General features: G+C 42.6%; 2 protein-coding genes and 1 long non-coding RNA gene across 8 annotated transcripts in view; 2 read left to right on the top strand and 1 right to left on the bottom strand.

Moving 5' to 3' along the window:
- Positions 1 to 2,921: 2,921 nt before the first annotated feature.
- Positions 2,922 to 11,413, bottom strand: DEXI (Dexi homolog). 2 transcript variants are annotated; one of them, XM_069869923.1, is made up of 2 exons: positions 11,000 to 11,413; positions 2,922 to 3,581 (listed from the first exon to the last, which is right to left on the bottom strand). In XM_069869923.1, the coding sequence occupies exon 1, from the start codon at positions 11,365 to 11,367 to the stop codon at positions 11,086 to 11,088; it is 282 nt and encodes a 93-aa protein (XP_069726024.1). In that variant the 5' UTR covers positions 11,368 to 11,413; the 3' UTR covers positions 2,922 to 3,581; positions 11,000 to 11,085. The 2 variants fall into 2 exon arrangements, with proteins under 2 accessions (XP_069726024.1, XP_069726025.1); XM_069869924.1 differs by lacking the exon at positions 2,922 to 3,581 and adding an exon at positions 9,775 to 10,134.
- Positions 11,414 to 11,615: 202 nt separating this feature from the next.
- Positions 11,616 to 14,323, top strand: LOC138727482 (uncharacterized). The gene is made up of 3 exons (XR_011338564.1): positions 11,616 to 11,693; positions 12,388 to 12,596; positions 13,437 to 14,323. It is a non-coding gene; the product is annotated as an uncharacterized lncRNA (long non-coding RNA).
- Positions 14,324 to 15,270: 947 nt separating this feature from the next.
- Positions 15,271 to 26,837, top strand: part of CLEC16A (C-type lectin domain containing 16A) — a 53,690-nt gene continuing 42,123 nt past the window's right edge. For all 5 annotated transcript variants that reach the window (XM_069870558.1, XM_069870557.1, XM_069870561.1 and 2 more), the window contains exons 1-8: positions 15,271 to 15,397; positions 19,749 to 19,877; positions 20,762 to 20,895; positions 21,583 to 21,731; positions 22,408 to 22,513; positions 24,382 to 24,505; positions 25,366 to 25,540; positions 26,087 to 26,140. In XM_069870558.1, coding sequence (XP_069726659.1) covers positions 15,318 to 15,397; positions 19,749 to 19,877; positions 20,762 to 20,895; positions 21,583 to 21,731; positions 22,408 to 22,513; positions 24,382 to 24,505; positions 25,366 to 25,540; positions 26,087 to 26,140 — 951 coding nt within the window. In that variant the 5' untranslated portion in view covers positions 15,271 to 15,317. The remainder of the gene's footprint in view (positions 15,398 to 19,748; positions 19,878 to 20,761; positions 20,896 to 21,582; positions 21,732 to 22,407; positions 22,514 to 24,381; positions 24,506 to 25,365; positions 25,541 to 26,086; positions 26,141 to 26,837) is intronic.

The following is a 26,837-nucleotide window of genomic DNA, read 5'->3' as shown; positions in this document are numbered from 1 at the left end:
TCAAAGCATTACGTGTCTGTGCCGCTGCTCTCAGCAAAATGTGGGCCAAATACTGGTCCTGCTGACTGCAATAGCAAACCAATTGTCTCCTCTTTTCTTTTATTTCAGCTCTGTGCATGCGGAGAGAACTTATACTCGTACAGAGACAATTGTCAGGGTTAGCATTCTGGTTCCCTGTCCAGATAGAGTCTGGAGACACAAAACCACAAGGTATGGGAAAAGCCAGGCGTATTTGATATGTTGTGAGTTGCCAAAGGAGGTCTCTACTTCATGGTTAGTTCAACAACCCCCTTGAAGTCTCCTGCTAGGAAGTACTGACAATACTGACCCAAGGATCTATGCAAACTGAAATCCCTCAACTAACCTCTCAAATACTCTGTTACTTCATTTTTAAAATAGTCCCCAATTTAAACAGTTCAAAACCATAATATTTATGTTCTTTCCAGCTAATTATACTTCTTGGCTAAAGTTTCAGCACCTGCAGAATCTTGTCAGCAGGGATGGAAGGCAGGCAAGTTAAAGAAGGTAGGAAGGATGGTAGGTGGGTAGGTCTAGTTTGTTTCTGCTAATCAAAGGAGAGCAGGGAACCAGGCATAGTATGTGAAGGAAATAGTAGAAGAGAGTAAGGTGGAAAAACCCTGTGGAGAATATGATTGTTAACTAGAAAGAAGTATTTTTCTACACCATCTGCAAGGTTCTTCTCTCTAGCCAGAATCATGGAAAAAAAAAATCTCATCTATGCTCCTCTTTCAGCTGCTTGAATGGGAGGTAGTTTGACCTGAATTGTGTGTGATATTCCCATCAGCCTGCAGCATTCCAGCCATGCAGATCTACAGTAAACCCTTGTCTTGGCTTCCCTTAAATAAGCTTTGGATGACAAATGCCCCCTTAGGGATCTCTTCTGCAGCTGCACTTCACTGTGACTGAATCTGAGAATCTGCTAAATATTACACAGGCAGCTGAAGGTTGCAGGGCCCTGTCAGGACTGATAAAATCATGTAGGGTGCACTGCTGCTCTAGTTCTGTGAGTTAGTGGAAGATGTATATTTTTAATGTACAGATTGTAAATTGTGATACAGCATTTTGGTTGTCTTTCTATATCTTTTTAAAGTGTTAATAAAACTGAGTATTCCTCTTTAAAGAGCTTTTAAATTGGAAATTATTTTGATTCTTCTATTGGGAACATTATAAAACTACTGCTGGCTTCCAAACATAATGACATGGCACAGGGTTTTTTATTGTAGGTTAACAAAGATCACCACGTTGGTCCTGCTGGCACTTGCCAGTTCAGTCATCTGGAAATGGAGAAATAGTTTTTTTCTTCACAAGATGGGATCTTGCAATGCCTACTGACAGACTGTAAATCCAGGATGTATAATATATATATGTAAGTCCAGAAAGATATAGAAGTGCTGAAGCTGCCTGCTAGTGACAACAAAAAGTATTTTTCGTCCTTTCAGACCTTTTGCAGTTAAAAGTTCTAAAATTAATCAAGGCTCAAAGTCTGGATGGTTCTTGAGGCACAAAGCTCCCCTGATAGGCTTTTGTCAAATGAGTGCCTGCTGTATGGAAGACTGAATTCACTGGATACCCTAAAAAAAGCTGTTCTGATCAAATCCGTGTTCTAAAAAATCTTTCAGGATGAGAAAAATGTTACTCTTTTCATGCCCCTGTTCTTTTTGTTGTCAAAGCAGCCTTGTTAAAATGCCAAGGATGGTTATGACAGCAGTCAGATCCCATAATCTGAGTACTCTTCTTATCCTTTAAATGTACGAAACTGAGCTGTTCTGAGAAATCTGACATCTTGATGTATGATTCAGAATCTCCAAAGTGAATTGCTTAGTGGAATTTGTATTGCTTGATCTGTGTCGTGTGGCAGAAACCTCCTGCAGGGAAATGAAACTGAACAATGTTCTTAAAATGGCATCCGTGTGACCTGCCAAATTGGAGTAAGCCACCTCTGTGACCAGTATGAATTTCTAATTATGCAGGCAGCAGAAATGCTGCCTTCAGTGGCAAAATTCAGTCTTTCTTGTGTTAGTACCAAATGGGGAGGTGAAAACAAGACTAACAAGGTTTTAAACGTAGTTATTATTTATATAGGTGCCTAAATGTGGATTTAGTCCCATAAATGTACATTTACATGCTAGAATATTGTGCCCTAAGCAACTTCATCCCTCAACTGCAGGCCAGGGATTGTACAGAGCAAAGTACTTGTCAGTGTTTAAAGCCCCAAACTATATCGGATGGAACCTGTCTTGGAGAACAGCTACTTAGATCAATGACAGTGCTTCACCTCTCACAGGAGCAGCTGAAAATTGCAGTTGGGGCACAGAATTTTGGGGACTGGGAGTTAATTCTGCTGCACTAGGAGTTGATGTCATTTGAGTGCAACACACTGAGAGTATTAGGAAAAAACATTCTGATGTGCAAGTTTTAGTCGCTGTTTCAAGAGGAATCTAAACTGTCACCCTCTTGTTTCCTTGTACTGGCTGTCAAGAGACTCATGACACCATCTGTGTGGATCTAAAAGACAGAGCTGGGAACAGATGGTAGAGACACAGACTGCAGAGGACAGACATAAGAGAGAGTTCACAACAAATGTTTTCAGTTCTTTTATCTGAAATGTTCTTGATACATCAGCTTGGTTTAACAACTGCACAGTTATGAAAATTAGACTTTCCTAAAAATGAGCATGAGGCAAACCCAGTACAATACCTGCCCTCAATAACAGGGGGTTCCCTCCCACCACAGTTCCTGGTATTTCAGCTCTGATTTTTCAACTTGTTCATGAGAAGGATTTCCTACGTGCTGGCCATTTCAACAGTCTGGAACTACTTCCAGGTGCCTGTAGGAAAACTGGAATTTTCTGGAATGCTTATTTAAATTATTTTCCATTCAGACTGAAAAAAGAACTCCAACACATGACTGTAACTTCTTCATGGAAAAGGTAAGTCTTTATTGTATTGCTTTCACATCTGTACATAGGAACATAAGCTTAAACAATGTGCAAAGTATCCTGTGTTAGATAATGAATCCATTTGACTTATATAAAATCCACTCTCCGATCTATTTCAAAACTCACAATTTAAATAAAATATCTTACTAGCACAGTTCTTGCCATAATACTGCCCTGAACAGAACCTCCTTACAATCACTCCTGCATGTTTTCCCCTGAGAGAGACCTGTCTTTGAACTACTGGCTGGTAAAGTTTTCAATGTGTGATTGTAAAACTTGTATAAGCAGGATGTAGAGCGTGTCCACTTGGGTGACATGGTATTTATTCAAAAGTTTAGCAAATCTGAGTAACATCTTGATTTTTTCTTTATAATAGAACATAGCTTATATTAATTTTTCATACAGTCCATCCCAGAATTACCTATGGAAGCCCGGTATGGTGCGTGAATCACTGCAGTTAGTGCACACTCAGAAGGCAATGACCCTGCAGAAAAGTCACAACTGACAAGGTCTGATGACAACTCTTCTTGTTGTCCCCTTCTCCTTCTTTTCATCTCTATATTTTCTTTCCATGACTTGATCCATTAACCTGGTCATAATCCATTTCAGGTGTTTAATGAATCTGTTTAAAAGAAAACACATAAATACAGGGTAAACCTCTATAACTAAAATGAACAGAGCAGTCACGGTGTATGTTAGATACATCACCACGCTATTGACTTTAAAAAAAAATCAAAACCTTTTGTGATTACGGATAGTAATTCTTCAAGAAGTAAAGACCTGAAAAACCTTTTGGAGAAATCAATGTAACAGTTTCTGTCAATGTCAGAGCACACTAGTCCTTAGTGTAACTTCAACAGGTATTAGCGTGAGGGGGGTGCAACTAAGGAGTCCATCACATCAGTTCATAAGAGAAAGTACAGGTACGACATGCAGTGGGGCAGCCCATTTTATGCTAGGTTTGATATCAATAAACCTGCCTGTTAAGACTCATTTTTGAAATTGCTACATTTTCTTAACCAGATGCTGTTCATTAGACTTGAATTTTTTTATGTAATTGTATTAATTATGTATTGCCTATGTTTGTCGTAACCTCTGATTTCGGTCACTTCCTCGTTTTCTTTTTCAGACTCACTTTGTTCAAAGCATTTTGGATCCACTGGTAAGTAGTTATGGACGTAGATAACATGTTGGCATAACTTCTTAGTCATACTGACAGGAATAAATGGTGGTTATAATGCTTTATCTCACTTCATCTAATTTGCCTTGACTGGGTCAAAGTATCAGACAGCTATTAAGAGGTGATTTTTTACTACCATCAGAGATAAACACAAGGCCTGAGAAGCTGCCTTTAAGTAAAACCAGAGTTGTGGATTATGAAAGTGTTAGGCAACTGTACCCATTTGGTCTTGTGATCTTATAGATGACTAATTAACATAGCGTAGAACGGTGCAGCTCTGAGAGGAGATGATTTTCTGGGGATGGATCTGTGTTGCAGAAGAGCTGAGGTGCAGAAGACCTAGAATGGGTTCCCTGACCGCCTGCAGCTCAGGAGGTGATCTGTACTGCGTGGAGCAAACCTCTAACAACAGCTCTTCCCTCCTTCCCCTTTACAGGTGTTACAGGCCTCCCGTGCAGTGTGGGAAGGCAGGGGACCCTACACAGTAGAGGTGCTGGCTGTATAACGGGAAGGGAGTTTGTGGTACAGAGCTGTAACAGATCTGCTTTAAGCAAGGAGCTCTATGAAAAGGCTCTCGTTCCACCACAGGGCAAAACAGCCTCTCTCTTGTTCTTTCCATTCTGTGCTTGGAGCAGAGGCCACTAGAAAGTACGTTAGGCTGCCTGGCAGGAGGGCTGCACCATTTTATGTGCAGAAGGCATAACAAAATCTGCAAAGAGTCTGACTGAAGAATGAAACGCGATGGTCACGGGTTCTGCCTGAGCACGGACAGACTGAGGAATACTGTGTTATCAACAAAGGCATTAAGGAAGCCAAAAGCAAAGAGGTTTATGTGGTACTGCAGGAAAGAGTCCTCTATGGATTGAAAGCAAATTAAAAGACTGAAAGCAAATTAAAAGACTGAAAGCAAAGCTGAGTAGGAAACAAGTCAGTAGAAGGGTACACCAGGGATCAATTTTTATTCAACATCGCTGTTTCTGACCCAGAGAAGAGAGTGAACAAAGAAATCTTCAAGACTGCAGGAAAAAAAGCTCTTTCGGGTATCCAGATGCTGTACTGAAAGCAAGGAACTCCAGAAGGATTTTGTAACATTGCATGGGCAGAGGTAGAGTGTTTGGAAAACATTTGTTGAAGAGCTGGGCAATGTGCCCTCTAACATCCCTTATTCTACCATTGTGGATTCTGGAAAGTACAAAGAGAATGGACTGCAGATTTTGATGAGGGCCACATGCTCTCCCAGAGAGCATCCTCTGCCCCTGCCAGAGGCACAATGCAGAGCTGGGTGATCATCGTCTGACTCATCATGACATTTCAGACGTTCCCATGTGCCACGTACTGTGGATGCTAGGACAGGAACAAGAAGCACACTTGTGTCCAGTGAGGTATTTTTGTCAAATGTCTATCAGCCACAGTACCCTGCTAGCAGTAATCATATGCTCAAAATCCTGTCTCTTAAACTAAGAAAAAGGGGAAACAGCAGCTGTAATGGGTTACTCCTTTGTTGCTTACCTGATGGCTTCCCAAAATGAACTAAAAACTTTAATGTATAGCAGATAGTTCAGGAAAATTGTTAATATTCTGCACTGTAGAATGACTTTTAAGTCTAGGCTGACTTAAAAGCAGCACAGCAAAATGCGTTTGGCCTCCAAAGCAAAGCAAAGGATAAAGATGCCTAATGGAAGTTTCAAATATTGCTGTAGGGCCGCTAGTCCAAGACTGTAATTTGTAGTGGCAGATATTAAATGGGGTGTGAATGATACAATTGACCAGGACATGCAATCTTGCCTTTCTATTCAGCTGATTAAAAGTCTGTCCTTCAAATTTCATGTGAACCTCATTTTTAACAGAAAATTTCAAAAAGCAATGGAAAACAAAAAGGCAGCAAATATTCTTAACATCTCAAACCCACAATCTTCCAGTAGCCTAAAGGATACTTGTAAGCACTTAACAGTAAGGCTTTCAGAGTGTAACTCTGGCATTAAAAGAAGAAATTCAGTTATTACACTTTTGTTAATTCTCTCTCTGATGTCACTGTCCTTTACAATTCAGGCTGGACCAAAGAAACACGGTGACTGAAACACACTCATGGCACCGTCTGTTCCCTGACTCTGCAGGAGCGTTTCAGATCTCACGGCCTGTTTGGGCTCTACTGTCTGAGCAAGTCTTGTGTCTTTCTTCATGGCCCTTCAAAGAGTACATGGCTATACCCAGCAACACATCATTCAGTGCATGTCATCATTTTCCATTATGCCATTATTTTCCATAGATGGCTGTTATTATTCTTTACCCTTTTTTATTCTATACATTAGAAACATTTCCGTCCTCAGAGAGCATCATTCAAACTATTCAGCTGGGGCTTTTTCCCCAAGTTTGTGACCAATGTGCTAAAACTCAACTGGGAGAAGGAAGACAGTGACAATTTCTCTGTAGGAATGGAAAAACTTAGCCACTTGTGTGTACTATTTAATTCTGGGGGACAGTTGTACCCCATATAAACTAGAGTCATTACAAGGAGACAAATGCAGAGAGTTGGACTGGCCAAACATAAAACTAAATGTCGCTAAACAAGTTGTTCTCTTCTTCTGTTTGAGGATTGCTAATTGCTGCCTGAACTATAGAGTCACTTTGCCCCTCCTCCAGAGGAAACAAACATGAAGAATTAAATTGGATTTGTTTCTTAATTCCTTTGACAGCTTACAACCAGTAATTGGCTATTGCCATCTATTCAGGCATGTTCACTACAGTAAGCTTGTTTTTTGTAGGGAAGAAACACAGAACTATTTTATTATTCTTTAAAATCACTTGTGCCTGTGGCTTTTAACACATTAAATACTCAGGCCTGGAATAGTTCTATTCTAAATTGAATGTCTTTTTATTTTCTGTGCCTCGTTTTAATTCATGTTATTAACAACAGCTTTTGGAAAACTTTTTTCTAAGATCTGCCTCCTCTTTTCAATATACAAATGAAAATCATTTAGGACTGTCTGTGGCTGTGGTTAATGAGTCTGTATGGGTCGTTCATCATGAGTTAAGCTCACAGAAGAACCAGTGGCAGACACAGGAAGGAGGCCAGCATGCTTATTTCCCTCTCTCCTGGTCCACGCTGTCTCTCACAGACAGTGAGCCTGCATTTCTCGTTGGCACCACATTGATGAGCTACCGAGTAAAGCTGCTTCATCGATTTAGGATTTAGATTCTGGCATTCAGCAGAAGTGCTGAGTCACAAGTTTGAGTGCTGGATTCTGCTCACTGAAGACATTCACCACAATTCACCTTGATGAAAAAAAAAAAAAGGTAATGCTTGTACTGGAAGATCAAATAAATCCAGTATTTCCTATTCGGTTTTCATTATTGATTACTTTCGCTCATTTTCTTTCTGGTTAGAGTATTTTGTGATGAGTCACATCTAATTTTAAGAAAGTACAAGGAGAACATTCATATCGCCTTATTCCAGGGGGCTTCAAATATAAGAAGGAACCTGGCACACTCACACTAAACCACTGGATGACATAAGATAGATCAATTCTGCTCAGTTTACACAGGTGGATTTCTCCATTTGAACAAGATGGGAAGCATCTTTGAGCTGCTTAGTTGTCTACCTTCATTCTCTGCTACCAATTATGCTCAGCAACCTGGACATAATTTTGCTCCTATTGAGTTTATTCAAGTGAGGGGTTTGCTGCAAGAGAGAACAGAGCTGTTCTGATCCACACGCTCTTTTATTTTTACATCTAAATTAGCCTTACCCCATTTTGCTGAATGGTCTCATGGGATTTCCTCCTTTTATTTCCCTGTCATGCATGCCACTCACCTCCTATGTGCAAAGCATCACTTCCTAAATGCAAGGAGCACACTGCAGGGTTTCAGCTAAGGCTAATCATAGCTTTTTGGTTGTTCTCAGTAAGCGCTGGTGACTCACATGGAGCACACTCCTCTGACATTTAATGCAAAGAGTATGCGCCTATGTATTCTTCTGCTGGTAGAACTAAGACCTGTTCTTCCTGCAGCGTTCTGTGAATCCTCAGCAGTTCTGGGCCTAAGTGAACAGGGCAGGCGGGAAACCTCCCGAGGCCCATGGAGAACATGGATTAACACTTGTACAGAATTCAGGCTAGACACTCAAGGGATTTATATCTTCCCTTACAGTGCCTTCCTTCTTCTCCTAAAGCAGAAAACCCAGCTCCAAGTTGGGGCCCTCTTCTGCCTGTCCTGCTAGGGAACTAGTGAGAAGGAACAGCACAGAACAGTGAATTAACATGTAAACCAGGATATTAACACAAAATCCTTTTCATGGTGACATGCTGAGTCTTTGCCTGGTAGCTAATAATTGTACAATTTGTGGCCTGGTTGCTACACATGTAAATAAAATTAAATAAGTAGATGAAGCATGGTAGAAGTATATATTTTTTGCTCTCTAATAACTTTAGGGACTTTTGATTTGATTCTCAGTGGAAATCACCATCTAACATGAAAAGTTCCAGAGTAAAGGATCAAGGCTGGAGCTGGTACCTGTGCAGAACTCCATGAGCTCAAGGTGGGTACAGACTGAGACTTACTTCTGAGCTTTGTAAAGACCTTTATTTTGATTTCTACTTACGGAAGTGAACCATTACATGATTTTATAACTAGGATATCAAGAAGTCAGGATATCAGAGCTGCTTATCCTATTAATATGAAGGAAAATTTTAAGACCATTTATCTGTACTGAACATAATTGTACTCAGGCCCCATGCTCTTATCAAACTATGTGTTTATGTAGTAGGAAGAATCCACTGAGGAAAACTATATCTGTAGTTCTCCTTAGGTCTTGCTGAAAACTACATGCGACTCACCATGACAAATTCTAGTCCACAAAAAAAGTGATTTAAAAGAATATTTTTAATTCCTGTATTAGGTGGTGTTGGAGTAATAAGATTTGGGGTTTGGGAAAATGTATTTTGAGGGAGGAAATGGCTAGGGCTTTTTGCCACAAAGACTGCTTAAATTTCCATTAGTTTTTATTAATTTCTTTCCTGGAATACAGAGCATGTGTGTTATTTGCCCATCTGAAAAGAGGAGAGTAGAAAAGCACCATAGAAGTATCCATCAGTGTTTCATGGGCAGTTTAGTTCTGCTCCACACCTTCTTTTCTAGCAGAAATTATTCTAATCCAGATGCTTTAGATGGGCCACAAAACGTTGGCATGGACACTTTCATTTGCAGTAAATACATGCAGAGGGCTTTCTTCAGCAGCAACAAAGACCTGTTCCCCCAGCTGTTATGCTCCCAAGTACCTTTGACCAAGCTTTGTTCAGCTGTGTTTGTGCGATCAATGTTACTCCAACACCAAAAATTTCCCTTGTTTTCCTTCTAAATTAAAACCAAAATTAGCTACTATTGCTTTATACAGAATCTGAGGAGAAATATTTAGGAGACAGTTTGAATCTGCATGAAGGGAAGGTTGGTTGGTTTGTTTTAAGTTAGACTGCTTAAAATAGCTTGAGGTTAAATAGTATTTGTATAACATGTTCATCAGGGTTATGTTTATAACCTTACAACAGGATTTCCTATTTCCATAATTTCAGACAGGAAATAAAAAAGAATCCTGAACTGCTTTTCGAATCTACAGACAATATTTTGCTAAAAAATCTACTAGCAGATTTTCTGACACATTTTAATTTAAACTGTGAATGTTTTCATTAACATACATTTGGCACAGAAAGTCCTAGCCAGAAATGGTGATTTTCTTCCCACTTGCATTGCAGCATTTTAAAATGCTGAATCCTTACAACACTCAAAACTACAACAATAAATTGCAAAGCAAACCCCGATGCTCTAATTAACAGGGCAGAGCTGGGTAGGTCCGTTATTACTCAAGACAGAGGTTTTAAAGAGCATCTGATTAGGCTGTACTTCTGGCTCGGCTCCGGTCTCTGGATGTTAATAAATGTTACTGTGGGTGTTCATTTCGGTTCAAAGCTGCTTTCAAGGCCGGATTAGCGAAGATGTTGACCAGCTGTAAACACAACACCCAGCAGCATCGCTGCGGTGAAACCCGCTCCTTGGGGCGAGCCTGGGAGGGAGCAACGAGGGCAGCAGCGCTGCCCCGGCCCCTATAGCGCCCGCAAGCAGCGTCACCCTGACCCCTATAGCGGCCCCGGTCCCCATAGCGCCTGCAGGCAGTGGTACCCTGACCCCTATAGCGGCTCCAGCCCCTATAGCGCCCGCAGGCAGTGGTACCCTGACCCCTATAGCGGCCCCAGCCCCTATAGTGCCCGCAGGCAGTGGTACCCTGACCCCTATAGCGGCTCCAGCCCCTATAGCGCCCGTCGGCAGTGGTACCCTGACCCCTATAGCGCCCGCAGGCGGTGTTATCGCGGCCACTAGAGCCACCCCGGCCCCCTATAGCACCCACAGGCAGCGTTACCCTGACCCCTATAGCGGCCCCAGCCCCCTACAGCGCCCGCAGGCAGCGGTACCCCTGCCCCTATAGCGGCCCCAGCCCCCTATAGCACCCGCAGACAGCGTTACCCTGACCCCTATAGCGGCCCCAGCCCCTACAGCGCCCGCAGGCAGCGGTACCCCAGCCCCTATAGCGTCCGCAAGCAGGGCCACCCTGACCTCTACAGCGGCCGCAGGCAGCAGCACCCCGGCCCCTATAGCGCCCGCAGGCAGCGCTACACCCACCCCTCTAGCGGCTCCCGCCCCTCTAGCGCCCGCAGGCAGCGTTACCCTGACCCCTAAAGCGACCCCGGCCCCTCTAGCGCCCGCAGGCAGCGGCACCCCGGCCCCTATAGCGGTCCCCGGCTCTATAGCGCCCGCAGGCAGCGGCACCCCGGCCCCTCCAGCGCCCGCAGCAGCGCCCCGAGGCCAGGACTCACCTGCCCCGCGACCCCCCGGCCCCGGGGCTGCGGGAGGGGACGAGCCCCATGGCGGCGGTCCCCGAGCTGCGGCCCCGGCCCCGCGGTCACTCCAAGTAGCCCTCGAAGACATCCAGCTCGCCGTCCGTGTCGTAGGGCACGGAGCCGGGGTCGGAGAGCACCCCCAGCTCCACCAGAGCCTGGTCCATGTCCTCGGGCAGGAAGACGATGCCGACGTTGAGGACGATGTACTCCATCAGGAAGGCATAGTAGAGGATCAGCACGTTGACGAAGAACAAGCCCACGTAGAACATATAGGGCAGCACCAGCAGCGCGTGGAAGGCCCGGGACTCCAGCGAATCCAGGCGCGCCGACACCGCGGTTTGCATGCGGCGAGCGGGGCTGCGGCGGGGCCGCGGGACCCCGGCCGGCCGCCTCCCGGGCAGCGCCGCGCTCCCGGCCCGCCCCGCGGCCACAGGCGGGCGGCTCCGGCCCGGCTGCTGCGGCCCCGCGGCGCTGCCCCCCCCCCCAGCCCCGGCAAAGTTCGCAGGAGGAGCCGCGGGCGCGTTGCGGAGGGCGGCGGGAGCGCCTGCCCGCCCCGCGGCCGGGGAGCGGCCTCGCGAGGGGCGGCGGGGACACCGCGGGACGTGCGGCCTGGGGAAGAGGGGGCTGCAGCCAGACCTCATCGCCCTCTGCCAGCGCCTGCGAGGAGCGGGTGGGTCTCTCCTCCCGAGGGACAGCGGGTAGGATGAGTGGGAATGGCCCCAAGCTGTGCCAGGGGAGGTTCAGATTGGACATCAGGAAAAAATTCTGCTCCGAAAGGGTTATCGGTCACTGGCACAGGGCGCCCAGGGAGGTGGCTGAGTCCCCCCATCCCTGGAGGTGTTTAAAAGATGGGTAGGTGAGGTGCTTAGGGATGTGATTTAGTAGTGGACAGGTACAGTTGGGCTTGATGATCTCTAAGGTCTTTTCCAATCTAGTGATTCTATGAAAATATAGAGTCATAGAACAGTTTGGGTTAGAAGGGACCTTAAAGCCCATCCAGTTCCAACCCCCTTGCCACGGGCAGGGACACCTCCCACTGGATCAGGCTGCCCAAGGCCCATCCAGCCTGGCCTTGAACACCTCCAGGGATGGGGCAGCCACAGCTTCCCTGGGAAACCTGGGCCAGGGCCTCACCGCTCTCATAATGAAGAAATTCTTCCTTATGTCCAGTCTTAATTTGCCCCTCTCCAGTTTGTACCCATAATCAAAGACACTATTTAGCTTAGGGGGGGAAGGGGACTTGACGCTGGCTGAAAAAGTTTGGCTTTTACTTAGATTTATTTTCTATGTCTGGTTAAAGCAAAAAAAGTCTAAAACCAGGTCAAGTCATTAATGGTCCTGCTCTTTGCTCTGCTTTAATTAAGTTCATTATCAAGCCAATTCAAAACCACGTGTGCAATACTTATTGGAAAAAAACATAGGAAGAGGAGTATTGGCAGTGGCATCACCATCGCTGCATCTCACAGCATCCTGTTCTGCTCCACTCTGAACCGTCCCCACCGGAATGGCTCCATTTGGAATTACAGATGGTGAACAAGAAACACCACGCTTTGCCTCACCTGAAACTTAATAGGTACGGTTAGACTTAATGACCTCAAATGTCTTTTCCAACCAAAAGATTCTATGATTTATGATTCTATGATTCAAATTACAATGTGTTTGGGAGGTACATGCACATGTTAAAAGTCTATTTTTTGTTTAGGCTAACCTTAGCCTTTAATATTCTTCAAACTTAACAGTCTTCTCATGATCTGACAAAATCTAACAGAACTGCCAAAGAGAGGGAAGGAACCCATTAAGTACGAGATGGAGCCAAGCCCTCCGGCTCTGGGAGGCATGGTGATACTAAAAAATCCAGCAAATAAACTCTCTGAGACTTGTTTTGAAGTTTTGGAAAGCAAGCATCCTTTAATCAGGCCTGGGCAATGTGAGGGAGCGATCTCTTTCAATTGTGTGTAGTGAGACAAGAGCTGGGGACAGAATACATATCCCACTTACATGCATATGGATAAATTTTCCCAGAAATCTTACACATGTTCTATTACTTCCCAAGGACTAATTATAATGTTATTATGAACTTCATGACAGCCTCTTGCTAATTTTTAGCTTTGGAGCCAGCTCTGCCTGGCCTTGCATTTGAGACGGGGAAAGGCTGCAAACGGAGGTGGTGGCAGAAAAGGCACCTTTCAGCACAGCTCACACTGAGCACAAGGCGTTCTCGTCTCCAAAGGGTGACTAGAGTCTCGAAGATGCAGCTGGAAAGAAAACATGAAATCAGAGAGATATTCTGTCTAACTTAAAAAAAACCACAACAGCAACAAAAGTACAATTAATTAGATGAGGCTTAACTCTACCTTAGCTTAAAGCAAAAAAATATTCCATTTTTTGTAATAGTAATTACTTCTTGTTTCAGCCGGGCACCCTCAGGCCTCGGGTCTGGCCTTCATGCTTGAACATGGTGGCCGGGAAGGGCTGAGCCAGACGGCCACGCTTGGCATGTCATGAGAGTCATAGAATTGCTTGGTTGGAAAAGACCTTTGAGATCATGGAGTCCAACCATACCTGTCCACTACTGTGAGAATTAATTGATGAGTTTGGCTGCAGCTGGTTTGTATGTTTAATTATCTTGTCATATAAATCTGTCTGGTAGCAAGAAATAATATGCAGACAATCTCCAGATATGGATAAATAACCTGAAAGGATAAATGCTCTTTTAGAGTTGCAAGAATCATATTGATATGCTTAATTGCCTTGTAAGATGTGGCTGGTTTAGGTCAAGAGAGAACCTTTCTTAGGGCTGTGAGAATTTATTGGTATGTTTAGTTGTCTTCTAAGATGTAGTCATAGAATCATAGAATCACCAGGTTGGAAGAGACCCACCGGATCATCGAGTCCAACCATTCCTATCAAACACTAAACCATGTCCCCCAGCACCTCGTCCATCCATCCCTTAAACCCCTCCAGGGAAGGTGACTCAACCCTCTCCCTGGCAGCCTGTTCCAGTGCCCAATGACCCTTCCTGTGAAAAATTTTTTCCTAATGTTCGGCCTAAACCTCCTGTGGAGGAGCTTGAGGCCATTCCCTCTTGTCCTGTCCCCTGTCACTTTAGTTGTCTTGCGTTGGGAGAGAACCTGACAAGCGTCTCCAGAAATGGTTGGATAACCTAAAAAAATAAACATTCTTCGGGGATTTACACGGTTCCGTGTCTACAACTAGTCTATATACCCACTGCTTTTGTAAGGTGGGATGCCTTTTTTTAGAAGGGCATGTGATTCAGCACCAAATTGTAAAATAAAGCTATTACTGCCTTTGCTTCGAAGACTTTGTCCTTTCCAACATTTTACCAGCGAATAAGTGTTTCTCCCCATAGAATCACAGAATAACCAGGTTGGAAGAGACCCACCGGATCATCGAGTCCAACCCTTCCTATCAAACACTAAACCATGCCCCTTAGCACCTCGTCCACCCGTCCCTTGAACACCTCCAGGGAAGGTGAGTCAACCATCTCCCTGGGCAGCCTGTTCCAGTGCCCAATGAACCTTTCTGTGAAGAATTTTTTCCTAATGTCCAGCCTAAACCTCCCCTGGCGGAGCTTGAGGCCATCCCCTCTCGTCCTGTCCCCTGTCACTTGGGAGAAGAGCCCAGCACCCTTCTCTCTACAACCTCCTTTCAGGTAGTTATAGAGAGCAATGAGGTCTCCCCTCAGCCTCCTCTTCTCCAGGCTAAACACCCCCAGCTCTCTCAGCCGTTCCTCGTAAGACCTGCTCTCCAGCCCCCTCACCAGCTTTGTTGCTCTTCTCTGGACTCGCTCCAGAGCCTCAACATCCTTCTTGTGGTGAGGGGCCCAGAACTGAACACAGGATTCAAGGAGCGGCCTCACCAGTGCCGAGTCCAGAGGGAGAATAACCTCCCTGGACCTGCTGGTCACGCCATTTCTGATCCAAGCCAAGATGCCATTGGCCTTCTTGGCCACCTGGGCCACTGCTGGCTCATATTCAGTCGGCTGTCAACCAACACCCCCAGGTCCCTCTCCTCCAGGCAGCAAACCACATCCCCGAGCGCCTCATCCCCCCGCCTGTCAAACCCCTTCAGAGACGGGGACTCAACCTACCCCCCTGCGCAGCGCGTTAACCCTCTGGCTGAGGCGCGGCTCGAGGGCGGGGCGGGGCGCGCGCCCGGCGCGGTGGCTGCTGGGAGCCGCGCCTCCCAGCGTGCCCCGCGGCCGCCGCCGCGCAGCCGGCCATGGAGAGCTGAGGCCGCGGCCATGGAGCGCTGAGGCCCCGGCGCCGCCAGCATGTTCGGCCGCTCCCGCAGCTGGGTGGGCGGCGGGCACGGGAAGGCCGCCCGCAGCATCCACTCCTTGGACCACCTCAAGTGAGTCGGAGCGGGGGAGAGGGACCGGGGGCGGGAGGATGAGGCGGCCCCGGGTCGCGCTGCGCCGGGGTTTCCCACCGAGCTCGGTGCCTCCGCGTCCCAGAACGCGCTCGCGATGGGTCACAGCCCGGGCTGGCGTACGCGTCTGTTCGGTTTTTAATCATAGAGCAGTTTGGGTTGGAAGGGATCTTAAAGTCCACCTAGTTCCACCCCTCTGCCGTGGGCAGGGACACCTCCCACAGACCGGGCTGCCCGAGGCCCATCCAGCCTGGCCTTGAACACCTCCAGGGATGGGGCAGCCACAGCTTCCCTGGGCAACCTGGGCCAGGGCCTCCCTACCCTCATAATGAAGAAATTCCTCCCTATATGTAGTCTGAATCTGCCCCTCTCCAGTTTACTGCCATTGTCTCTAGTCCTGTCACTCCAAGCCTTTGTGAACAGTCCCTCGATGGCTTTCTTGTAGCCCTTTCAGATACTGGAAGGTCGCTATAAGGTCTCCTTGGAGCCTTCTCTTTTCCAGGCTGAACAACCCCAACTCTCTCAACCTGTCCTCATACAGGAGGTGCTCCAGCCCTCTGATGATCTTTGTAGCCCTCCTCTGGACCTGTTCTAATAGTACCATATCCTTCTTATGTTGAGGATTCCAGAATTAGGCACAATACTCCAGGTGAGGCCTCACAAGAGAGGAAGAAAGGGGAGAATTATGTCACAGGCTTGTTCAGTGCAGCAGCATGTGCAAGGTGATGAATACAAGAAATACCACATTCCTCTCGAGGGAGAACTATTCTTCCTGTTAGCAGCTGAGTGAGGAGCCTGGTGCCAGCCTGTAAGCAATGCAGACCTTTTGAGGGGTGTGTGTGGGGAGCACAGCTGTCAGCAGAGCTTCCCGGCAGCCACGGGGGTGGTTTGGCCGAACCAGGGGATGTCCCCTGCTTAGAGTCCTCTGAAGCTGCAACAGTAAAGATGTTGAGCTTGAGAATTATAACGTTAGTCTCCAGAGTCCGATTGCATTGCTGCTGACTGCAGAAGGTGGCATAGATAGTTCTGCCACTGGAGAGTTGGAAGAACGATACAGGGTAAAAACAATTTTTAGATTTTCTGTTCCATTTTCAGCGTTCTGCTGTTGCGAGAAAAGTGAGATCCACTGTTGTACCTTCTCTTCCTACACTGAACAAGAATCATAGTATAGTTTGAGTTGGAGGAGCCCTTAGAGATCATCCAGTTTCAACCCGCCTGAGATGGACAGGGACACCTCCCACTAGGATCAGGCTGCCCAAGGCCCATCCAACCTGGCCTTGAACACCTCCAGGGATGGGGCAGCCACAGCTTCCCTGGGCAACCTGGGCCAGGGCCTCACCATTCTCATAGTGAAAAAATTCCTCCCTATGTGTAGTCTGAATCTGCCCCTCTCTAGTTTATGGCAATTGTCCCTAGTCCTGTGAGTCCAAGCTTTTGTAAATAGTCCCTCACCAGCTTTCTTGTAGCCCCTTCAGATACTGGAAGGTCACTATACGGTCTCCTCGGAGCCTTCTCTTCTCCAGGCTGACCAACCCCATAGGTTGTTCAGAAAGAAAAGGAGGTTATTAAGAGGGAAAGCATTTTCTAAATGAAATGTTGTGGATAGGTAGCTCTTTGAGAAATAAGTAGCTGTTACGTTTCAAGGAGGTCTTGAATGGGACCTGACAAGTAATGAGCAGGATGCGCTTATACTAAATATTTGGATTATTCTTCTCTTGCCTTTGCCTAGCTTTGCACATAAGCCAGGCATGTTTGCGTAGGACAGGGTTTCTTACAGCTCTCTCCAGGTGCTGGCTGTTGTCTGCTTCTGTGGCACCTGGCCTTAGGAGCTGTGACCTATGATTAAAGTACCAAAATGTCTGTCTTATTGTTCATCTGAGGATAGTCTAACCGTAGCAGATACGTGGTCAGATTGACTTGAGAGGATAACTGTATCTTTTTCCCCACCTGTCTATAAACTTTGACTTCGCATTGGAATGGAAGAAGACGATTTATTTGATTTATCCCAGTATTTTAAGTGGTAATATATTAAACTCAACCATTTCTGAAGAGATCTGGTATCTCTCGTGTTCTTGCAAAAGTGAGAATCTTAGTATCTTTGTTTCTAGCTACAATTTGTTCTCCTACTCTCGTAATCTCTGAGACGTGTTTTACATGGATCTGTTGTCACCTTCAGGCGTGTTTCCCATTGTTGCTTCTGTGCTTGGTGTTTTAATTGCATACTGATTACGCAAAAGGTTTTATACCATTAGAGTTGGATGTTAAACATTTCTTATGACTTGGTCAGATGCAGTATCCATAAACATATATGGTTGAAGACTTGTTTCACAGCTGACTCATATCCTGAAGTACTGTCCATGCTATACATGGAGTTTCCTCTAGGACAGCAATATGTAATTACATGGCTACAGGCAGCACGAAGACGCAAGCATGTTATGGTTAAGTCTGGGGTCTTTAAATTTGAGTGCTTGACTTCCTAAGCTCTTATGTGCTTTAGTCTGTTTCTGTAAGTAATAAGCAGAAAAGTCGTTAATGCACACCCTCTATATGCATTTTACCAGAAAATTATTCAGGATTTTGTCTTGTTAACTTGCTGGCAAAATCTCCTGCTGATTTTGATGGTATTGGGTGCTTTGATGCTTCCTGTGTGGTGGAGTTTTGTTAGCTTTTTGTTTGTTTGCTTGAAGGGTGTCTTTATATATGTATATACACAGAGAGAGACAGAAATCTCCTCTTTGAGAGTTCAGCGTTTTGGAGCACAAACTTGACCCCTTTGTAATCAGCATTTAAAGCCAGACTTTAAGAATTCATGTTAATATAAAAATGCTGGGTTAGTGTGATATGCTGTGTTGCATGTCTGGTAAGAGAAACAAGTTTGTGCATGCTTTCTTGTTAATTTTCAAGGAAATGGATTAAGGAATAGCTTGAAAGTGGAGCTTGGGCTTACTCCAAGTGCATCAGTGTGTTAGTAAGTCAAAGAACTCCGCAGTAAGGCTGATATTAAGTAAATTAGAGTTAATGTATTCCTGACTACTAAATATTTCTTGGGTTTTGCATCTGTAATGCTCTATGTTCCACAGTCTCCCAAGATGAAGTAATAGCACGTAATTCTTCCTATAGTTTCACATTCCCACAGTTATGCTATTGGAGTAGACTTTATTCCCAAGTTTTTATAATGTAACTTATCAGTGAGAAATCCACGTTCATAGGTATGATAATATGTATGATTTTAAACCAATAGGCTAAAATATGTGAAGTGGTGTAGTATAAATTACTCTCTTTAACTCTCTTAGGAAAAATACTTGCTATACAGATTACTGTGGAATGAACTCTCCTATCTTCAGCTGATCACTGTTCCATTAGTTGATGCATTTTCAGAGCAGTGACTTGGTTTTTCCTCTGTCTTTTGATTCACTGTCCTGATAATACGGATAGTGCCATACTGAGTAGATGTTGCAAAGCTTGTGTGCCGTGTGTCTATTTAGAAAGCCCTGGGAATTCTCAAAGGTGGTTAGACTTAAACTGTAACATCTTCACTGTAAGCCACTGCCCTGTCAGGCTCCATAGATGGAATCTTGAACCGTGATCCTCAGATTAGTTGAAGAGGATTTGCAGGTGCTCTTTGACTTTCTATTTAGTGACTTCTGTTATGTTGTGGCATGTGACCTGGCAGTTACGACTGTAGGAGATAGCTATGAATCAATTTGTCTTAGAGTGATTTCAGTCTGAGCAGTTTCTGTTCTGGATTGATTTATGAGGGGGTAAGAAACCAGTGTTTCTGTGCTCGAAGGGCAGAGCCTTGACAGTTAAGCTTTACCAGGATAAATGGTCTTTGAGACAGTCCTGATTATTAACCATCAGATTGATGTGACTCTGTGAAGTGTCTCTGCAGTCAAGAGATCTAACTTGTCTAGCTAGATCTGCATGTGCCTCTTCTCAGAATTGCCCTTTTCCATATCAGCCACTGCATGCTTAACTGCTGCTTCTATTTCTCCTTTTTCTTGTTTGTTGCTCCTTTGCCTTTAACTTACTTCCAAAGAAATTCACTATGTTGCTGTAAGAAGCACCAAGTGTTATATAATTTCTAGGCCTATGTTAACTCATGCGTAAGCATTGCTAACTTACCTGGCTAGTTACAGATTTGTTTTTGTCGCATGTTCTGTTTAACAATTGCTTTTCTTTCTGCATCTGTATTAAAAGGAAATTTTAGGATTTTCAGACTGTACAGTGGTTTGAGGTAGTATGTGTACATGTGTGTCCGTATTGTTAGAGTGACTAGAGTGAAACATGGTGCACATGAGAGCATATCATTTGTAATTATTTTTTCTTGTAGGTACATGTATCATGTTCTGACTAAAAATACTACAGTAACAGATCACAACCGCAACCTGCTGGTCGAGACTATTCGTTCTATAACAGAGATTCTTATATGGGGGGATCAGAATGACAGCTCAGTGTTTGAGTAAGTACTTGTAAGCAAGCTTGACTCTGGGTTGGTTTTTTTTGAAGAATGATTAAAGTGGCACAGAGATCTAATTCAAAAGGTTAACTCTTCCAAGACCATATTTCATGAATACAGATAGAAAGCTGTGTCCTGTATTAGATGAGTAAGCAGGATCATATTCTTGTCGTATAAAGAAGGAGAGAATTTACTGCTATTGATGAAAATGTGTTCCAATTCCAGAACCTCTTTCATATACTGCTTTGGTTTGACTCTCGAATATTTGATATATATCTATATATCTTAAATTATATATATATATCTCGAGTATTTGATATATATTTATATATAAATACAAAATCTAACCTATTTTAGGACCCAGATTTACTCAGTACATCTATGAATATCTTTGGTTTGTTCACTTTAATTTATATAAGATACTACAAATAGATACCTTATTCTAGTTATGATACTTAGATTCTTTTTTGTTCAGATGTTATTTTAATTCTCATAAAATAGTGACACCTACAGTGTAGAAGACTGTGGTAGCCTAAAAGGGGCAAATGAACAAAATATAACCTTGCTTTAGAGGCTCTCCCCTTCAAAATTATGATTGTAAGGTAGGGAAGCTGCCTGATAAGTTGAATATGCTAAATAAATAAAATAAAAAAGGTCTTGATTTCTTGACATCCGTTTTCTGCATAATTTTAATGTTTAAGCACCCCTGTTAAATTTATTTTTTTTGCAGGATATTCTGTTATACAGCTAAAACTTGGCAAAATAATGCTTCATAAATGTAAAACGTGCTGTTTGTCAAACTTGCTTAGAATTGTCCCTGATCCTAGTAAAATTATGTTCTTGTTAAATACAGCAAGTGACTTAATGACACCTATATTTTATTTCAGCTTTTTCTTGGAGAAGAATATGTTTGTTTTCTTCTTAAACATCTTGCGTCAGAAGTCTGGTCGTTACGTGTGTGTACAGCTTCTGCAGACTCTGAACATCCTTTTTGAGAACATCAGTCATGAAACATCACTGTGTAAGGGCACACTTTTTAACTGATCAGGATTAAGTCATCAAGATTTGATTGAATTGTCTTAATTTGACTCCAAAATACCTGTCAATGTAAATTTTCAGGAGTACAGAAGTAGTGGTTGGGTACTACTGAAACACTTACTTTGCATGTTTCAAGGGGTTCTTTAAGTCAGCAATCGGTTGTGGTCTGAAAGGTTCACCTTGGTGCTGCAGATTATGCGGTGGAACTCTGTCGTCTCATTTGTCCTGGACCTGTTCTGACATCACTAGGCTGGCACTTGGCCACTTATGTTTACTTCGATGTTTTTAGAAACATGTAAAGAGGACAGAGAATTGATAGTTTAAAGTACTCCACAACTATTGTGAAGAGGAAGTCATATACAAGCCTTGGAGTTTATGACTTTGGGAGGAAGAGAGAGTTGTTTTAAATGTTGTTTATTAGCTGCAAAGCCTACATAAGTTGAGGAAGGTGGAGTGTAATCTTGGTTATCTTGTTCTTGGGAGAAAAGGCCTTTGTAGGGAACAGTTTCTTTATATTACAGCTTGAAGCCATCACTCAAGTTGTTTGGCTAAAAATTGAGATATGTAAGCATCAGCTAGTTTATCATTACCTGGCATTTCAAATACAGCTGGTTAACATAATGGTTTTTATTTCCTTCTGTTAACCTGTGTAATGTCTCTTGTTTTTCAGACTACTTGTTGTCTAATAACTATGTAAATTCCATTATTGTCCACAAATTTGACTTTTCTGATGAGGAGATCATGGCATATTACATATCATTTTTGAAAACTCTTTCCCTGAAACTGAACAATCATACTGTACATTTCTTTTATAACGAGGTAAGTGAAGAAAGAGTTGCAGTACAATGGTAAAAGAGGACTTTTATTAGAAATTGATAGCTATTTGGCACATGGTCTCTTGTCTCATCATGTCCTGCATTTATTTTTATAATAGTAATGTCAGTGATTGAGAATTCATTTATGGAGCTCTGCAAAAAAAAAGACTATAAAGTAGGTCTTTGCCCTCATAACAACAATAATAAAATACAAATCTGGAAGTTAGTATTATATTGGACTGTTTCAGTAGTTATGAAGTCTACTGCCCTGCTAATCTAAGTTGTTTATGCCTTGTTTTCTTGTGCTTGTATAAGGAGACTCTTTTCTGTTGCACCACTTGGTTCTAAGAGGCTTAGTCAAAGTCTGAAAGGCCTGAGTAATCAAAGGCCAAAGTTGAAATGGATTTTTCCTCTATCCATTCCGCTTTTTGCCAGAAGAGGGCCTTAAAGCACCGAATATGTGCAGAGTTAAGGTGGAAAGCTCTGATGCTTAAATCGGTTTATTTTAATGCAGAGCTACAAATGTAGCTGACTGTGCTTTGTAACAGGTTTTCAGTTACTTAAGTAGAAAGTAAAAATACCAGAATAATACATTGTAAACATTTTTCATACAGAAACCTTACAGGTATTCTGTACATGTTTTGGTTAATTCATAAATACTTCCTTTTCTCTTGTTACAGCACACGAATGACTTCGCTTTGTACACTGAAGCTATTAAATTTTTTAACCACCCAGAAAGCATGGTCAGGATTGCTGTTAGGACTATAACATTAAATGTCTATAAAGGTATGCTTTTTACCTATTAAAAAAAGGCATGTGTAAAAAATGCTTGATTTTTTTATAGTTTATTTTTCAGTTATTTATGTCTAAGGGGTTTCCTTTCAGTTTTGTGACATTTGAAAAGCTTAGCATGTTCACGTGCTTCAGGTGCCCATTTTGGTTTTTATAAAACAGAACCCCAGACCTCCAATATGGTCTTGTAAATAGTACTGTTCCCTCACAGATTAAACTCTTAAAAAACACAGGGGACTTCAGCTTCCCTTCCAGCAGAGATCAGAATGTGACTGTATTTAATAAGCAAACAAACCCCAAACCCAAAGTGCTTTAAGAATATAAAATTTTTTTTACTTATGAACTTGAGCTTTGTAATGTATGAAGCAGTAACCTTGCTGGCTACATCATTTCCTTTTGTATTTGAACTCTGTTAGAATATGACCGTAGAGCTTCTAGCTGCTGCAGTCACTCCAGTATAAAGAAAACGGGGCTAGACCATTCCCAGAGGTGCCTAGTGAAGGCCTGGAGGCTGAGGTCACAAGTTGCTGGGCTGGATGTTCCAATAGGACACAAGTGTTAAACCCCAAACTTCACTGTGAGACTAGTTAAGCGCTGTAACAGGTTTCCCAGAGAAACTGAGGAATCTGTATTGTTTGAGATCTTAAAAACTCAACACAGCCCTTTAGCAACCTGGTTGAACTTTTGAAGTTAGCACTACTTTGAAAATGGGTTTAGACTAGACAATGTCCAAAGTCACTTCCCACAAAATTTTTCTTGAGTCTCTGAGATTTGTAATAGACTGAAAATGTCACAGTGATCCCTGCAGAAGAAGTGGTGTGCATTCAGAACTTCTACCTCTGAAATCAGTGTGCTGTAAGGTAGTGTGTGTTATGGAATATGTTAATGTGAGGCTTCTTAATTTTTAATCTGTTTAAAATTAAAATAAATTTTGAATTTACACAACTTACAGTAAAGGGAAGTAGTGCTTTGACAGTCTTCATCGGAGAAGAATAAGATAAGATCTTTTTTAATATGGTGAGAAATCGGCTTTGTAAATAACCGTATAGCTTGCATAGCAGATAGGTTCTTAATACTGTTGACTGCAAGGTACGATGTCTGTCTTTAGCATGTTGGGAGATGGGTACTTGGCATTTGTTTTCTGTTTCAAGGAGTTGTAAAACCAAATATGAGCACACAAAGTGCAAGGTGCAGGCTTCATATACTATTTGTAATATATTTATGTAACTAAGTATTTTTATGGTAAAAAATATACTTGCCTAGAATTTTCATTCAGTATTGTAGTGTAACATGGAATGTTAGAGTTGAAAAATCAGAGCTCAGATGTTCAGGTTTCATACTTTTCTGACTGTCTGTTTGCATATATCCTGATCTAACACCTAGCCTGTATCTTTTAGTTTAGATGCTTTGTGCTTTAGCTTTTAAAACCCTTTTGGAAGATGCCACTATCCCAGTTCCTAATGCTGTTAACTGTTGTCTGTTTCTTTTGCCCTTCCTTCACTGATGATTCCCGTGTTCCTTAATGCAGTGTCATGTAAGTCTTAACTAGCTTGACTTTCAGCATTACTGCTTATTCTTATGCTTTCTTTTCCTCTTTTAGTAAAGAATGTGCTTAAAAAAACTTTTCCGAATTCTGCTAGATTTATCTTCAGTTCTATGTAAATATATTAATATTGGGCTCATTCAGCCATTTAAGAGTTGATGTGACGCTTTTGTAGATTCCATTTCATGCATAAGATCATGTTAGGTATATACTCATGAAAAGCTAGCATATAATCAAAATTCAGAAGATACTTCATATTTCTTAAAAATTAATTAAAGAAATTGGAAACTAATTTTTCTTTTTAACAATTTCTCTTTAGTGGACAACCAACCTATGCTGCATTACATTAGAGATAAAACTGCTGTCCCTTATTTCTCCAACCTTGTTTGGTTTATTGGAAGCCACGTGATAGAACTGGATAACTGTGTGCAGACTGATGAAGAGTAAGCTTTTACAGATGCTGGGTGGAATGGAAATACTTTTCTTGGATGTTGATACTCACATTGTTTTGTCTCTAGGAGTCCCATTAAGTTCGTTTCTGAATACGTTCCTGTGTAGACAGTTCATGCTTTTCACTCTTGCCAAGTGTTTTAGTGTTCTTTGCATTGATAGTGGTTAGGGCTATGTGCCCTATCTGTGCTAATAGCCTTACAAGTAAATTAGTGTTTGGCAACATGCTTTTCCTTCATCTTTGTTTAAATCTGCTAAATTTAGTAGATATCTGCAAGACACAAAAGTTATTTTGTGCTTCTTAGTCTTACTAACATTCTCTTTTCAGTGTTCCCTTTCTGTGTACCATCTCAGTAGATCAGCTTTCTGAAAAGTTTCTAAGACAAAATAATAAACTGGAAAAGTGAACTTTATTTAATATGTGAAATGTCAGACTTGAAATTCCTCCAACTACAAAATAGAAATTTTTTGTTGATTTGGGTTATTTTTGGATTTGCCATCCCAAAGAGTGGACAGGTATTTCTTGCTTTCCTAAAGTAAAGAGATAGATGTTAAATCTAACATAGATTTCTTCTTTTATTTTTAGAAACTAAACTATTTTTTGTGGTTGATTTCTGAAAGAACTGGCAGTGGAAAGCAAAGCTTTGTAAAAAACATTAGTTCTCAAAACTTGATATGTGCCTCCTATGGCACATATAAGCCTGAATACTGTTTGCTAGCTCCCTTAGGTGACTTTACTGAAAACATCTTTAGGCAATCAGTCTGTGGAAGGGAGGCACTTTAATTCTTTAAGTTTTTCAGACAGACTTTGACAGCTGATTATATCTGAAGTTTGCTTTCTGCTCTTTTTCAGGCACAGAAATAGGGGCAAACTGAGTGACCTGGTAGCAGAACATCTTGATCATTTACATTACCTTAATGATATCCTGATCATTAATTGCGAATTTTTAAATGATGTATTGACAGACCACCTACTGAATCGGCTCTTCCTTCCCCTCTATGTGTATTCATTAGTAAATCAAGATAAGGTAAGCTAATTCCTGCAAACAGTTAAGTCTTAAAAGCATTACTTGCTTTCAGTGTGCATGACTCTGGCAGTTGTATGCTGTAGCAGGGCATTCTGTCCATATCCATGTTTCTGTTTTACATGAAGCACCTTAAATAAACTGTAAGAGAAGTTCCCTGAGACCGTTTCTGATACAAGCCAAGATGCCATTGGCCTTCTTGGCCACCTGGGCACACTGCTGGCTCATGTTCTGTCAGCTGTCAGCCAACACCCCCAGGTCCCTCTCCTCCAGGCAGCTTTCTAGACAGACTTCTCCTAGTCTGTAGCACTGCATGGGGTTGTTGTGCCCCAAGTGCAGGACCCGGCACTTGGCCTTGTTAAACCTCATGCCATTGGACTCAGCCCAGCGGTCCAGCCTGTTCAGATCCCATTGCAGAGCCACCCTACCCTCCAGCAGACGTGCAACAATACAATACTAAAAGTTTTGTTTTAAATAAAATATTAAGCATTGCAAATAATTTAATTTTGTGTAAGTAGATCTGCATTTTTCATGGTGGTTTTTTTTTAGGGTGGAGAGCGTCCAAAAATAAGTCTCCAGGTTTCTCTTTATCTTCTTTCTCAAGTAAGTATTTTAAGTATTTCGTCCTATTTCAGAACATGTTCTGCATTAATGTTATGATTTATAAATTACTGTACTATCATCTACTTAGGCAAAGCTATTAAAGACAGTTTGGCAAATGAAGTTTTAAACATATCAGCTCCCATTTAACGTTTTTATGGACAGACCAAATAGTTTCTTCCTTGAGTTAATATCATTCCTCAGATCATCCTGTATTTATGTATGCCACCTGACAAATGGTGCACGGTAGAGCCATGTAACGTGCTAGGACAGAATAAAGTAAAATTCCAGTAAAATTTAGATAGATGCTGTATTGCACTCTGAATCTACCTAAGCTATGGAAGATTCCAGGTTTGAATTTTCCTCTTTGAAAAATATAGGGAGCAGTGAGCTTATGGGGGTTTTTACTGTTCTTTTTCTTAAACCAACCAAACCCCAAAAACCACCACCACCAAAACCTCAAGTGCTCTCTCAATTTGAAATTTGTTATGCCTATACCGTAAATCTGTTATTAAGCCCTTGTTGTTAGGGCTCACCTCCTTTTCTTTCTGGAACTCACTTCCAAATGAAGAGAGTTTTGCAATGGGTTGTTTTTTTTTTCTCTTGTAGAGAAAAATGATCTTTTCTTCCTGCAGTCTTTAGTGCATTGTGATGAGAATAGTTTTCTTAAATTACATTCTCTGAAAATAGTTTTAACTTG

The sequence above is a fragment of the Phaenicophaeus curvirostris genome, chromosome 16 (assembly GCF_032191515.1).
Source record: "Phaenicophaeus curvirostris isolate KB17595 chromosome 16, BPBGC_Pcur_1.0, whole genome shotgun sequence".
Lineage (NCBI taxonomy): Eukaryota > Metazoa > Chordata > Aves > Cuculiformes > Cuculidae > Phaenicophaeus > Phaenicophaeus curvirostris.
Note: the sequence above shows the minus strand (reverse complement) of the source record. Positions and strands in the feature narration are given on the sequence as shown.